At 37.9% G+C, this 15636-nt stretch overlaps 1 protein-coding gene across 5 annotated transcripts in view; it reads right to left on the minus strand.

Annotated features, from left to right (window-relative positions):
- Nucleotides 1-85: 85 nt before the first annotated feature.
- LOC109138772 (CUB and sushi domain-containing protein 3) overlaps nt 86-15636 on the minus strand; it is a 205529-nt gene continuing 189978 nt past the window's right edge. For all 5 annotated transcript variants that reach the window (XM_027287060.1, XM_027287059.1, XM_027287058.1 and 2 more), the window contains 7 exons: nt 9003-9182; nt 8523-8588; nt 7042-7200; nt 5100-5212; nt 4147-4234; nt 3229-3370; nt 86-2500 (listed from right to left, as the gene is read on the minus strand). In XM_027287060.1, coding sequence (XP_027142861.1) covers nt 2341-2500; nt 3229-3370; nt 4147-4234; nt 5100-5212; nt 7042-7200; nt 8523-8588; nt 9003-9182 — 908 coding nt within the window. In that variant the 3' untranslated portion in view covers nt 86-2340. The remainder of the gene's footprint in view (nt 2501-3228; nt 3371-4146; nt 4235-5099; nt 5213-7041; nt 7201-8522; nt 8589-9002; nt 9183-15636) is intronic.

Here is a 15636-nt window from a genome sequence, read left to right on the forward strand (position 1 = left end):
ATACATTGCTGATAAAGAAAAAAATACAAAACATTTTTTGATCTTACATGACATTTACATGTGAAATTTTACACAACATATTCAATAACTTACAAATGCTTTATTTGCATAAAAAATATATCTCTTTACAAAAGTTTTGTAATATGTACATATTCATTTACACAGTTTTTTTTTTTTTTTGAATGGGATAACAATTGTGTGGTACATTTAAAAGCATTCTACTCTAGTCTGATGTGAGACCGACTTACCTTATACTGTTTTTACCAGATGCATTTCTTTTCTCGTCCATAAGAAATATGAATTCGCAAAATATAATACATATCGATAACACAAGACATCTCGCCAAAGAATGCCATCAAGTATCAAAACTGTATAAATGTACAAAATGTAACAGCAATGACAGGAATCAACATAGTGGTACAAAGTACTATAGCAGCAATTGCTATACTGGATCACTTTTTGCCAACATGCACAGGTATGAAATTATGAGCTGCTTTTCAAACACACCTCCTCTTAGATAAACCATCAGAACTGACATCACTCAGCTAAATCGTTGTTAACTGTGCATTGATACATTACACTGATGTACAGTTTCACAAATGCAATAAATGTTTTGTCCTTAAAAACATATGCCCATACAGTATCCAAGGCACTGCAATGATGTAGAAATGTGATGTCAAATTTATTTTTTGTTTTTAAAACATGGATGGACTCGGATGATAGTACAATACTAATGGTGGCTCGTGTTTAAGTGTGCAAATTTTTTCATGTATACTGTACATTTGTTGGCAGAAGCTGATGGTTCAATAAGACAGTGAAATAACCATTTGTATCAGTGGGTGTCAATAAAATAGGCCATGGCTGTGTATCTATCAAGTCTCTCAGAGTAGGAGTATGGATCAGGTTACTTACTGACTAAGGCACAGTTTCCCAAAAGAATTATAGACTAACAAACACTGTTCAGTTCATGAAAAAACAGAGATAATGTGGAAGTTGCACTTCTCTCTACTCTCTCTTGGAATTACTCGAAAGTAAGGCAGATGCATGTCAAAATTCTTAGTGACATAAAACAAGACAACAAGCTTCATCTAACCTCAGAGTGCACGCTGACATATCTTTGCACTTTGATTTACTGACATCCAGGTTTAAATAGACTTCTGGGAAACCTGGCCAGCTGTAGGTGCTGTACACTGTAGGTATTCTCAACTTTATCTTTCGATAAAACCTGAAACAATTAAGCAAGTAGCTCCTACTTTGAGATTCTTGGTATACACAGACTCAGGGCTGGGGTTATCTGGGACACAAACAGAGTCAGAGCTGGTAAATCAAAACCAAAAATATCTAAAAATAAATCATTTTTCAGAAGAATTTCAATAACTTAACAGGTTAAATAGATAGATGATTTGAGTACAGCCCAAATTGATATACTGGAAGGTAGAGTATGCCTTCACTAGACTCAATTTAAACTCTCATACTTAAAGAACATTTCTGTCATAAATTCATCGCACACAACTTGATAATAAACTCTAATGTTGACTACATCTCTTTCAAAGAAAATGCACTCTGTTGTTGTCAGAGAACCTGCAGTGTAACAATAAAAGCCCTAGCATTCCCATTGGCACTCAAAAAATTGTACTGCACTTCAGTAATTAAATCCCTGGCCATATATTTGATCAGTAGGAGGTACCATCCAATTAAGAGGTATAATTGACCATATAACTTTGAAAAGACTACCGCACCAATACAATTCAAAGAGAGGCAGTTTCTTTTCTAGTTCCTCATCTCCTCTCCCACACCCCACGGCTTGGAAAATAGACTCTAAAGATTACATTGATCAACTCACAGTCAAGAGGCTTTGCACCTCCGTAAGAGAAAATAACTCTAATCAGGATCAACATGAGACAAAAACAAAAAGGTCCAGATCTGGGCTGTTTTCTCAAAAATAAAAAGTTTAAATTTTTCATTTGGCATTGTGAAGTTACCCCTCTACATTTATACTGCAGAGCATAAAATACTCTGTTTTATCTATACGCCAGAGGCTCTTTTATTCATAAAGCCAGCACTCACAGAGTGTAAAGAACACTTCTCTTCACCGAACTATGGGAAGATCTGGAGAAGTGCGGGACTTCCCCTTCCTCACTTGTTAATCATGATCGTTTGCAACAGCCCTAAGTGTTGCTGAAAGTGTGCTTTATGTTTCTGAGCAATTCTGTGACTGTTATGTCATCAGAAACAGGAAAAAATATAAATGTCTATATATATATATTGATGTTAAGCAAACGAAGTTGTATTCTCCCCTCTTTGTGTTTCTCCTTCTGTGTTTCTCTCATACTGTAGACATCAAACCATGGTGCAGATGGTGTTGAGATTGGGGTCAAAGCGGACGACTTTCCCCTCAGCAGCTTTTGTGTTTGTGTTGTACATGGGATTCTCAAAAGTGGCCTGTCCATTGTTGTTCTCGTGGACAGAACATCCTGTGTACTGCGCTTTATCTGTTTTCCTGGGGAAAAGAAAAGAATGAGGTTGCATATTAGTTGAGAGACAGTATCCCAATTATCTCCTCTCCTTCCAATCCAATAAACATACTTCCATTATGTTGGTGTGGACAGCTGCAGAAGGCAAATGAGGCTGAATGGTAATTATTGTTGAAAAGATCAGTCTGAGAAGCTCTATGCCAGTCCATTGGTAAGTAACATAATGAGTGCTAAATTTGCATGTCACAGGCTCTCTGCGTATGTACTGCTCTTAGAGGTATCCGCTTAAATTCAGACAAAATCCACTCGCCTACACACAGCACTTCTTTCAGCATGTACATACAGACATATGCCTAATATTGTATTAAACTGATGCTCATTAAAAATGCTGTATACTGGTGTGTAATGTGGTCCGGATGGTACAGTAACATGTTGACTAATATTGCAATGTGCTTTGAAGCCTCTCACAAGTAAGCTGCTTTTTGCAGTAATGCAGGCTGTGGAAGTGGGCCACAGTGTACTATCTACCTTATTTTGATGTGCAGTTTCTGTAACTGTACAAACATCCACATAAATCTAGCTTTCCGAAACTTTTTCAACAGCAGATCTGTGGTAGATAACTTTAAGACGCAACATGGGGGGACACACTCATGAAATTGCACTACTTTCTCTCTCAAGTGGGAACCAAACAGATATACACTACAGTAGCGACTAGATTTGGCTTCTATGTAAGATACCAGGATTCACTACATACCGCTGTTTGTAGAGATAAAAACCAAGGCCTGCAAAGATGAGGGCAAAGAAAGGCACAAGGATAGCGACAGCGACAGAACTGCTGTTGGTGGAGCCGTTGGATTCGGGTTCAGTGAGTGTAATATTCTCTCTTACACTCAAACCTGGAAGAAAAAAAACATTAGATTTAGCAAAAGAATGTTGAAAGTAGCCAGTGTATGAAGAACATTTAAAGTAATCATATTAACAAAAATGGCACAAACACTGAAAGATACGTATCATCTGCTGGTAACGACGACAATGATGGTGATGACGATGATAATGAAGAGGCAGATGATCACAATGATGACAAGCCGGAGATGCAGCAGCCAGCTGATAAAGACGGCAACCATAATGATCATACTGATAATGATCACTGTGACTGTGATAATCTTGTTGAAGACAATCATGAGATGGTGACAACAGGAATATTGAGCACAAAGAAATGAAGGACGATGAGGTGGAAGGAAATAATCCACTTTGGGTTTTATGACAGTGGCAGTAGTGGCAGTGCACTATAAATGTATATATACTGTCAGTAATGAGCAAATATTGTACCTTTGCTTATAAAATGAGGTGTTACAGTTAGACTATAAATGTGAGTGCTGCCATTTAACCAGACTTATTAAAACAGACTATTTGCATCGTAACAGTAGGCATGAATAGAAAGAAAACCTGTCATAACATTTTCTGTGTTCATAAAAATTTGATCACGATTAGCTTGTTGTAATGTTAGAAATCATTTCTGTATGCATACATCTCCCACTCAGGTTTGAGCGCAGAGATACTTTCCTCCCTCAGCAGTGGAGTGGGGGGGTTTAAACATCATGTTTTCTTTGCTTTTATGAAAAATGAGGAGTGACCAATAGCAATGGGATTTTGTATTTGAAAAGACACATACCAAGTCTCTGTAGTCCAAACTGTCCATAGTCTTTACCCTGTATGAGGCCTTGGAACACATAGCTGCCACCCTCAGGCTCAGCTGAAACCTGGAAGAAAAAAATAACACAGAGCTCGAGGAACAGTTTGTTTTGTTTCAAGTGGATGAATAAAATCTGAATTTTTATTTTCTGTCACCTGAGACAGTGTCGCATTTCTTCCACGCCACATATAAACTACATATGCTGTATTTAGTATGACAGTCAACACATTGTTTTGCTACATTCAAAAATAACACCTTTGTTTTCTGAAAGCTCGCTCCAGAAGCGGCGCCGTATGCTATCAATAGCTCAGCCGCGTGCAGTCACCTGTCACATGTTAATAAGTGGACCTTGAAGTTTATTTTAGAAGAACTTCAGTTCCACCAACAAAAGAATGTTCTGCAGTCGCTCCAGTTGTCTTAGATGTCAGGTGTGTGTCTGAGCTTATTCAGCAAATTGTCAAGCAGGAAAGCTGAAATGGTTCACACAGAGCAGCTGGTGTATCTGATGTACAGCCAGTGTAAATAGACGTAAACAAAAACAGACAATAAGCCAGGAAATTATTATTCTGCTTGTTGTCACAGTTTCTTCTCATGTATCTTTTTTTTAAATTTTTTTTTATTTTTTTACTTTGTTGCCATTGTAAGTAGGATGTGAAAAGACTAATAACGAGGAAACATTGGCTTGATTCAGTCCAAGGAAGGCTTACTTTTGGCTCTCAAGTAGTTAGATGTCTGACAGTAAAATATTAAAAAGTGAAATATTATAAGCCTGTAATACTTTACTTCTCTGTCAGACTGAAAGAAAAACAATAAATAAATAAATAAATAAATAAATAAATAAATAAATAAATAAATAAAATGAAACAGTCACAGCTTTTAGTTTATGTCAAAAGATCGCTGGCCAGCTGCTTCAAATTCCTGTGTATACTTACAAACCCGTCCATTGCCCAGGTCTCATCAGTAATCCTGCTCAGGGAGCTATGGGCCAGTGCTCTCATCTGGTACAGCAGGAGCATTAACCGTGCCTCCTGGCGCTTGTACACTCCTACAAAGTAAAGGGAGGAAAGGCAACACGGGAAATGATGTGAATAAAGAGATGAGACCGCGCGAGTGTGGGGGAATGATAAAATAAGAAGCAGAGAGAAAACAAGAATTACTGGCTTGTGGTTATGTGCCTCTGCCAACCAGTCAAGAGGCAGTTTACATTCATGTCTGTCCAGACTTATAGAATATAATATATGTAGTGAAGACGTTGAAGGAACTCAATAAAAGATATTAAGTGTATTTTTTGCAGAGAAAGTGGGAAAGGAAGTGAGAGAGATGCTGTCTTTACTAGTACAGAAGACTGATCCATGGCAACGACAATCACCTGAACCTCAATATCAGCAAAGGCGATGAGCTTGAGGTGGACTACTGTTTGTGTAATAATGTGTAAGTCCAATGAGAGAACAAAAACAGTCAAATATCTTTTATATGTTCACATGCTTAGTCAACAAAGCTGATGCTGACACAAAGTTCTGGCCATGACAGTAGACAATTCTTCAAAAACTTTCAACCCAGAAGCACATAAGATCTATACATAAGATCATAACAGTTTCACGGTGGGCACCAAAGATTAGTGTCTCCAGTTTAGTATTCAGAAAAGTATTTTAGTACATTGTGACTGATGTGGAGAATTCTCTTCATCGATGTTCAGTTCAGTCAGTGGAGTGCACATGAGTCCAAGATGTCTCTGAAAGGTTTATTGAAGCTTGGCCAAGGAGATTGGAGGATTTATAAATAATATAAATACACAAGACGCATTGATTCTGAAGAAGCTGCCCCGTCCGGCTCGTCTATATGTCTTCAGAATACTGACAGAACTACTCAATTTCCCTAAAAGGTCACACTCAATGCATCTGTAGTACGAGGTCAATTGGTCATTAGAAAATATATTTACCCTTTGACTATCTGATTCTATAGAAGTCTCTGTTGTGTATCTATCTGACAGTCCTATCCTTTGACCTTGGTTACCATAGTAATCATCACAATGGTTCCTGCTTTTCTAAACATACACCATACAGCTCTTCTTCAAGCATGCTTGACCCTATGTAGAATAGACACAATGATGTTACAGTGAAGTTAACCTTTTGGATATAAAACACCATCACCATTTTCTATCCTTAGGTCACGTGTGGGCCTTGAGGTAGAATATGTTGACAATGACACCTTTCTTGGTAAAAACGTTCTCTTTGCCTTATTTGGGGCGTATAGTACTTGTGGTGTTATCTTGAGGTTTAAAGTCTGACCACCAGCATGTGTCCGGCAGAATGTGAGACTGACTCAGGCACCTTTGATGTACTTTGAGAGTGTCTCTATTTCTCTTTGGCCAAGCTTCAATAAATATTACAGCATAAGGCATCAAAGGCTCCTGAACACTTTCTTCCCTCCTGACCTCACCATTGACCATTGACTTGGCAATTTCTCCACAACAACTTCCATCATTTTTTATCAGATTAGACATTTGTCTGAAATTTTATATTATGGCCAAAATCTTGCTTTGTGAAGTCACAGTGTCAGTTTGTGTCAAATATGAAGAAATTCCCTCTAGCTGTTCCTGAGATAACATATGCATGGAGTCATAGTAAAGAAAAGCGGTAAGAAAAGACGAGAACAGACTCTTGAGTGGGCAGTTAGTCAGTCAGCACAGGCTAATACATCCGTCTTTAGAGCCAATAGTTAATTTCCACTCTCATGCATGAGATCATTTGGTGATTGACTGATTGACATCCAGGCAGCCTCAAAATAAATGGAAGTGACACACAGAAGTAGCGAGAGGAGGAAAGGGGGGCGGAGGAGAGGAAGTAGAAGACAGATGATTTATAGATGACTCACCAGAGAGCAGAAACTCCATGCTACTGTCGGTTAAAGTTACATTGACTTTTCCCGTTGTGGCATTAAAGCTTGTGACTGTCAAAGTCATCGGCTGTTTCTGGCCTTTGTAATCATAGGAACCCTTCCAGACGAAATCAGGGGCAAAGACGTTGTCAGGAACTAGAAGGTGATCGAAGAAAACTCATTAAATAATGGCATTAAAAAAAGAGTAGAAGAGAAAAACATGTTTGAGTATGAAAATGTGTTAGTTATCATTCATATTAACCATCTTGTCTGACATTTTTCTTTTTTAAGAAAAATCTAATCAATATTTTGTATTTTCAGAGAGCTGACAACAGTCTTTTCATTCAATTTGAATAATACCACATTCCTTATATGCTTTGACACTCTCAATTAATGATAATTATAACATTCTGGAAGAGATAACTCTGGGCTCACTCTGCAGAACTTTTTTTTAATAGTTTTACAATGATAAAATGTCTTGTAGCACTTTTACAGCACAGTCATTATCTTCTGGTAATTATTTACAGGGAAATTATGAGTCAATTATCCTGACAAAAAGGTGACTGCACTTAGTACCAGGTAGCCCATTTAATAATAGTCGGAATAATTATCGAGTATTTACTGTGTCAATTTCAGTAATTGTTGGTACAACAACAAATTAATGTTTAAGAGGTGGAAATGAGCATCATTATTCTTTGCCGTGATTGACGTGGATAATAGCTTTACTTTGATATTGATTAAGCAACAGCAATAATTCCATAGGGGGTGAATGATTCCAGCACTTCCTTTCTCAGTGCAGTTTCACCTTCCTGGGTATTTTAACTAACTTTACCTAAAACACTGGATGAGCACAGTGTATCCTGTTGGTCTTAAGGACATGTTTAAGACGTGGCAATACTGTGGGAATATTAATGACATACCTTTTGAATATTTACATCATTCATACACAATAGTGTAGTGTATCTCTACGAGTTACATGTATAATCTGGAAATAATTACCTTGTTACATCAAAAATCTAATCATAGACTAATTACATAGCATGTATGAAGTACATAATGTACCTTTTATGACCAATTAGTATGCTGGTAATAATTATATTTAATTAACCAATTACTCACTCTTATTTACTTAGAAAGTACCATACATGTAGCTGGGAAAAGGGATCAAAGATGTGCCCAAAATACAAACAATACACATCAGGTTCTATGCTAATTATTTTCCTCTGCTGTAAGATATGCTGATTTTGGGCTACAGAACAAAGTTCAATGATTTTGCTGAAAATATACACAGATTTATCCACTGTATTTCACAGCTAGAGAGCTGCAGTTCCAACATATTGCAGAGTATAATGACATACAAAGTTTAGGCTCTGAAAGAAATGTTCATATAGCTGGTGGTAATGCCATCATATGATAGATGCAAGACTGCTGACTTCTTTGGGTACCAGCTGAAACAGCTTGTGCAATTCAAGACTCACCATTTATTTTAGGGCTTGGTGTCCCTGGTACGGGTTTGACAGTTTTCTCATGTGATTTGGAGCCGACTGCAGAAGAACATAAATATGTATGTCACAAAGATGAGGTGACACACAGCAAGGCTTAACAGCTGGAGGATGTTGGAAAACTAAACAATGCAATGCTTGCTGCCTGCATTAAACTTTTCCTCACTTTGGTAAGATCTCTGGTGGTACAATTCTGACACTTACAGATCAACCAAGTCACAAAAATAAATAAATAAATCTTAACAGGCATATTGCAATTAGACACAGGGGGTTTATAGACAACATCATAGAAACTGCAATGTCTTATTATATTTAATCAGTTTTATTGGACAAATCAAAACCCTCCACCTTTATGCGCATAAACAATCTTCAAAACATTTTAACGTTTACTTCATCTCCTTCCTCCCTGCCATCTTCTTTAAAATCTGCCCTTGCAGGCCTCCGCTAACCACGTACCTCTGCAGACAGGCACCTTGCCAGTCCAGCTGCCGTCAGAGCGGCAGACACGGTGCTCTGAGCCCCCGGAAAGGAAATAACCTGGCTGACAGGTGTACACCAGGGTGTAACCGTAGGAGGGCAGATCAAGACCCATGACGTCAGCGTTTGCCGGGCTCCGTGGCTGTTTGCAGGAGTGAGCTGTAGAGCAAGCAGGGGGCAGACACGTTAGTACACACAAAAACAAATATACAGCCACACACACACACACACACACAAACCCAGACACACACATCTACAGCCATAGCCACACACACACACACTTGTGTCTAGCAAACAGTACTTGAGAGACACACTGCTTAATTTTAGACTAATAGTTATAGTTAATAGTTAATAGTTAAAATAAACCAAAACAGTTTTTGTATTTCTTGAATTAATCAAAATTTTCAAGGGTGGGACCAAACTAATCACACTAGTGTCCTTGCAAAACAGTGCTGAAGTGAACATTCTTCGGAGAGTGTTTTCCATCACGATGATGTACTTATAGGTTGCAAGGTCACTTCTGGACACTGAAAGTAAGCAAAATGCTGACAGAAATAATTGGCAAATATGAGGCTTTTAAGTGCAGCCTACGTTCTGGAAGTCAGACAAGTGTGACCTGAAAGTAAGATGTCTCGGAGCTAAAGTTTTTTCAAGACTGTGATTCAGTTTTGACTTTCTTGGCTTTGACTTTCTTAGCTTATTAAATTATTCTGTCTCAAAAAACAGGAAGCTAGTGATATGCTGATTTAGGATAGCGCTGAAAAAGCTTTCGCTGAATCAGAAACTTGGGACAAAAGCTGTTATTGCTGTGTTGCCAAAACACCAGCTCCCTCTTATAGGCCATATTAAATGTTTTCATTCTCTCATGAGTGGGTTGAGTATACTTAGTTTAATTTTTTCACATCAACAAACTCTCGACGAAACAAAAATTTATGCAAATAACCCCGCACCACCAAAACACTGAGGGGTTGTACATTCAGGCTCCGAGGTGTCAACAATAATATGAAAATAGTGAAATAATTTTGCAGCTTGTGAGTGAAAGAATATGTTGCCAGCTGTCAAATGGGCGACAGCTGCAACTGAGTCACAGTACCAAATCAGTCCTTCATGGTGTCTTAATGACATTAGTGGCAATAGGGCATAGAAGGGATGCCAGGATGAAACCCAGTTTCTAAACCTTATGAAAGACGAGAAGACTGCGGGAAATTCCTCTTATTGGATATTGCCAGCGTTTGATTCGGTAATATTATGTGTGTGTACGCGTGTCTGAAGACATACATTTATCAGTTCTGTGGAAATTAGGATAGGTACTGAAATCCAGCAGGAGTGACAGGAGCTATAACAATTTAGTATACATTAAGAAAGACTGATGAAGAAGGCACAAGGACAACTATATAAGTGTGACATTTTTCAATAAACTTGAGGAAGTTTATTGTGGTATCTACAGTATTTACACAGCAAGAAAGAAGAAAAACGGTCAGTTGTAGATATAGTCTGGAGTAAATAAATAAATATATAGATAAATAATTAAATAAACTCCCTTCTCACTTCCCAAGCACAAGTCTATGTAACCCATTTAAAATGACAAACTGTCAGCACATGTCCAGAGTGGTTGTAGAGTTTGCAGACCATAAATACTGAAGGCACTTACAAGACCGGTGAATTGTTGTATCAAAGACATGTCATATTCCTCATCAACTTCTGTTGGCAGCACCATGTTTATTTACACTTCAAACAACACAGTAGGCTTTACTCCTGAGATTACATAAGCCCTCAAAAGACACTTTCACTTTTTTCTGTCACACAACAGCATGTAATGTTCTCGGTTCAAAGATGGTATCTCTGATGGAGACTAGAGTGCATTAGTTAGAGACATAGATAGACAGAGACAGATAGAGGCAGACACACAGAGACAGCCAAGCTGATGGATTTTTGTTCCGGCCAAAAAGGTTGGCAGGCTACAGACAGCAACGGTAGGTCGTGGTCAAGAAGACAAAGTTAACTTTTGAGTTGTTGCAACGTTTTTTAACAGGCAGGCTTGTTAGCATGCTTTGCTGTCCAAAATTGAGCTTGTCAAAGTTTGCAGGTTGTGCCATTAAAATGATGACATGATGTGCTGGCAAAGTGAATTTTGAGACTGTTGGTGTGTTTTTTTCTTTCAATTCTGAACTTGCTGTAATGCTCAATGGCACCTTCGAATCTTATATTTTCACTGCTGATGCTTTGGAACTGAGTTCACTCATCGTTTGGGGATTTAGAGTGTGTCCCTATAAGCAAAAATATTAATCTGATAGAAATATAACATGATTAAGAGCCAACTCTCCAAACACTCTTGGACTTATGTCCATTGCATTTATTACATCTATTGTGTTGATAATCCCTCCAGGTTTTTGCTTTCGCCAGCAGCACAAGATTGGTTGGCTTCACCCTTAAATCCATTTAAGTGGCTTCACAGTAACAAAAGACCATTTAATCATAGAGAAAGGTATTTTGACTGAGGGTCAACACAGTGTGTCGGACCCATACAAAAGCACTCATAATCAAAAAAATATACATAACCACAGTTTTCCCAAAATGTATTATGAGCCAGACAGCCCTGTGGGTCTGCATGTTCACCTTCAGGGCTTCACTAGTGAAAAATGAAAAAATAATGAAAAAATGTCAGTGGACTGTAAATTAATTCATAGTTTTACTCTGAAGCTGAAAGACACAGTATCCTTGTGGTTTATATCTTTGAATCTCCAGTCATGTGATAAACATACTCTTTTATCCCACAGAAAGTGTAATAAACTAGTAAGTAAATAGGCAATTCATTGTCATTCGATATGCATTATTAGTATTATTATGACAGTGCAGCTTTACAAATGTATGCTGTCACTGCCAGAGTGTTATAATGTTACATGATTTATGTGCAGAGCTGTACAATGAGGATGGTTTCTTTTTGCACAAATAATGCTACATTAACCAGACCAGTGAATTTAAAGTCAGGAAAGTCTTAGTGTCAATATTCAAAAAACAGACTATGCAGTAATGTGACAAAACATTACTGCAGTGTATGGGCCAAGTTCATTTCATTTTAAGGTTATCTGCATTCAGGAAAATAAACCTGCCACGTTGCAGCTTATCAGTTGTTAACATTAGAGCCTTAATGCCACATGGCATGTGCATCATCATGTCCACTGCTGTTTTGGTTTGTTTGCCATGTGGTTTCATAGCCCATACAGAACATTTCAGAAGCGGGAAGAGTGTTTTGCTTACCAGACTTTGTTAAATTGCTTATATTTGGTAATATTTCCTTTATTTATGTACTTCTGCCATGGGTACGTAGGCTATGAAGTTATATTTTTTCAGTTTTTACAACACAGTGTATTTTACTTTGAACTGACTGGATTCTCTATGCCATGTCTGACCACCCCAATGTGCTCTGTAATACTTCATGTGGCTGGCTGCAGCTTCCTTCAAAAATAAACCAGCTGTGTATTGTGCAGTGATGCTTCTGAAACGCACTGCGGCACTTCTGGTGGAAACTCAAGCATTGTCTAGAGCTGACTCAAGCAGTAATTTATTTACTTTATTTAACTTATGGAGGGACTATGTGTCTCGGCTGGCCTGGGAACGCCTTGGGGTCCCCCTGGAAAAGCTGGACGAAGTGACCAGGGAGAGGGAAGTCTGGGCTTCCCTGCTGAAGCTGCTGCCCCCACGACCCGGCAACAGATAAGCGGGAGAAGATGAGACGAGACGAGATGAGACGAACTTATGTAATATTAAGACAAAAGATTCCTCAGTCCCAAATTAGGGGATTTATTCTTAAACATCTGGGGTGCTACACTCTGTTGACCATCAGAGATACATTTTGGTATTTTAATTTCAGCACTAACAATGACAGGAGGAGGCAGAGGAAAATCAATACATTTTCAAGCCACCACAGGCGATGGACCAGAGCCAGAGAGCAACTCTGGCTAAAAAAAATGCACCTGCGGAATAGAGTGAGTCAAAGCTTTAAAATTTGATGCCTCTGAATGAAATCCTGACTGGTTGTCAGTCTACCATGTCAGTGGGTGGTTTTACAACAACACGGTCACACAAAAATGCATAAAATATGTTTTGTTTTTTTGCCACTGTTAAAGTAAATAAGGCTGCTGGGATTTCTTTTTTTTTAACACCAAAATCTTTGTATTGAGATTTTGCAGGGCATAACAAAGGTGCAGTGCTGTTTGATCTGATTTCTATATGATTATATAATAACAGCAGCTGGCACCAATGCCAACATATGAACAAGGCAAACGATATACAGTACAGATGCTGTATATGTTGTATAATAAAACAATCCCTCCTGAGTCACTGCCAGCAAACGGCATTCTGATACTGTATCTACTTGGCACACCAACATCTTGCGGTGAATGAGTGAATAGAATGTAATCAAGTTAAGCTGCAATTAATATTCATGCATTTAAGGGTCTGGGATGTATTTTAAAAAAGGAGCCTACACTTCCTGGAATTTCGCCATTTGAATTCTGAAGTGAATATCTGATTTTTGAAGTTTTAATCGTGACATGATGTCCTTCACCCATTGTCTGGGGGTGGGTGGGGCAACCTCCCTCCACCTGGTGGGATTGCTCGCTGAACCAGAAGGGATTGTTTTTCAGCAGCTAATTGCTTTTTCCATCCAATAACCCCAAACAAAGCAACCAGAGGATTTGGTTCCAATTTGATGTTTAACACCTGAGATAGGGTGTGAAAGATCTCCATCCAATATTTGTCGAGGCTAGGACATGACCGTTACGTATGATAAAAGGCTTCAGCACTTTTGCATTTGTCACAGTTTGGACTAACCTCAGGATCCATGGAAGATAATTTGGCTTCTGAAATATGAGCCTTGTGTAACATTATGAACTGAGACAATTCCCTGGGTTTACTGTACCACTTAATTGTACAATTAAACATTAACAGTGATCAAAAGAAATCAAATATAAAGCACACATGAGCATCTCAAATTTCAAGCTATTTTAAAAAATAGGTTGTAATTTGATACTTTTTCATAGGAAAGAAATCTTAAATGTTTTATAAGGTATAAATGTACAAAGTTGTGTATTGTGTGTATTAATTTAATATACAATCGATACACAGGTTTTACACAAAATAATGTTGGGGGGTGATGATGATCCACTACGTTTTTTCCAAAAATGCTTGATGTTTATGTCCATAATGACTTTGTTAACATACATCCTTTTTTTTTTATCAACAGTTCATGGGCAACGTGACATCCATTAACCCTAATTCTACAATTCTAAATATCATATTTAAGCACGTAGCAAGTTACTGGAACTATCAGCTATCCTCAGTCAGGAGTACAGAATATGTTTGCCTAGCAATTGACTCCTGGCCTGGTCCAGCAGTAGCATGCTAAGATGCTGTTGATAAAGTGCCTTATATTAAAGCCTTGAAAACAGCATTGGTAGAAACATGCATTTCCATAATAATGAAAGTTATATTATTATGCATTAGGTTTCCTGGCTATCGACAACTTTAAAGTGACTAAAGTGAATTCAATTTCAAAGCAAAGTTTGCCTTCTTGTTTCGTGGTTTATGTTTTTTTGTTTTTAAATTATCACAGATATTGGTATTTTCCATTTTCCTGTGAAGCTCTAAGACAAAGTGTGGCTCTCACAGGGCTGCGCCATCTAAACCTTTCAAAGATTTTGACAACAGTACATGCAGCTACAGAGAGGAGAAGACTGTGTATGATCCAATTTGTATTTCTCTCCAGAGAAAGAAATGTCAATTTTCTGGTTCTAACAAAATTTGTAAGTGCTAGTGTAAGAAGTTTGCTGGAGCTTTAACCTGAAATTCTGTTGACTTAAACTTACTCTGACTGCTCTTTTATTTCAAGCCACATCTGTCACAGTGCTGGCAATAAATGCCATTAAGGAGTGAGAGGATGTGCAACCTTGTGAATCATTCCACAGCGAGTGGGATGATGGGGTCAACAGTTTGACGATACAGGTGGAACAGGGAAGGCTGAGGAGCTGTCGGGTGTCAGAAGTCTAGACAGGAATGCTTTTTGAATTCTTTTCTGCTGTCAGCTGTTCAAATGAACATCTTAGATCATTTTAATTAGAAAATAAACTCTATGAATATAATAAGCTGTAAAAAAAATGCATTAGATTATTTGCTCTGTATATTACAATTGAAGTTAAGAGAGAGAGAGAGAGAGAGAGTTTAAATTTGAATAACATTTGAATAAATGGCCTGCATCTGCACAAAATAACATACATGCAGCCCATTTGTTTCAATGATGGGGACTAAATATTAGAAACACCTCTTAGTATAACATGAAATAATTCGCAACAAACTGTTTCCTCCATAATAACCACACAGTTAAATCAACATCTGTCTAAAACAGTTAACAAAACATGAACATGATAATAGGATTTAATGCAGTTAATAGGAATGAAATTAGGATTTAATGCAGTTATCTTGTTGGACTGCATTAGTTTCAGCTAGGTTTACCTACTAGCAGCTGAGAGTATGCACAATTAAAATAACATGACGCACATATTCTAGGATTCACAGTCAGTTAAAACTTCCCCTCCTCCCACTAAAACACGCATAC

The sequence above is a fragment of the Larimichthys crocea genome, chromosome XIII (genome assembly GCF_000972845.2).
Source record: "Larimichthys crocea isolate SSNF chromosome XIII, L_crocea_2.0, whole genome shotgun sequence".
Lineage (NCBI taxonomy): Eukaryota > Metazoa > Chordata > Actinopteri > Sciaenidae > Larimichthys > Larimichthys crocea.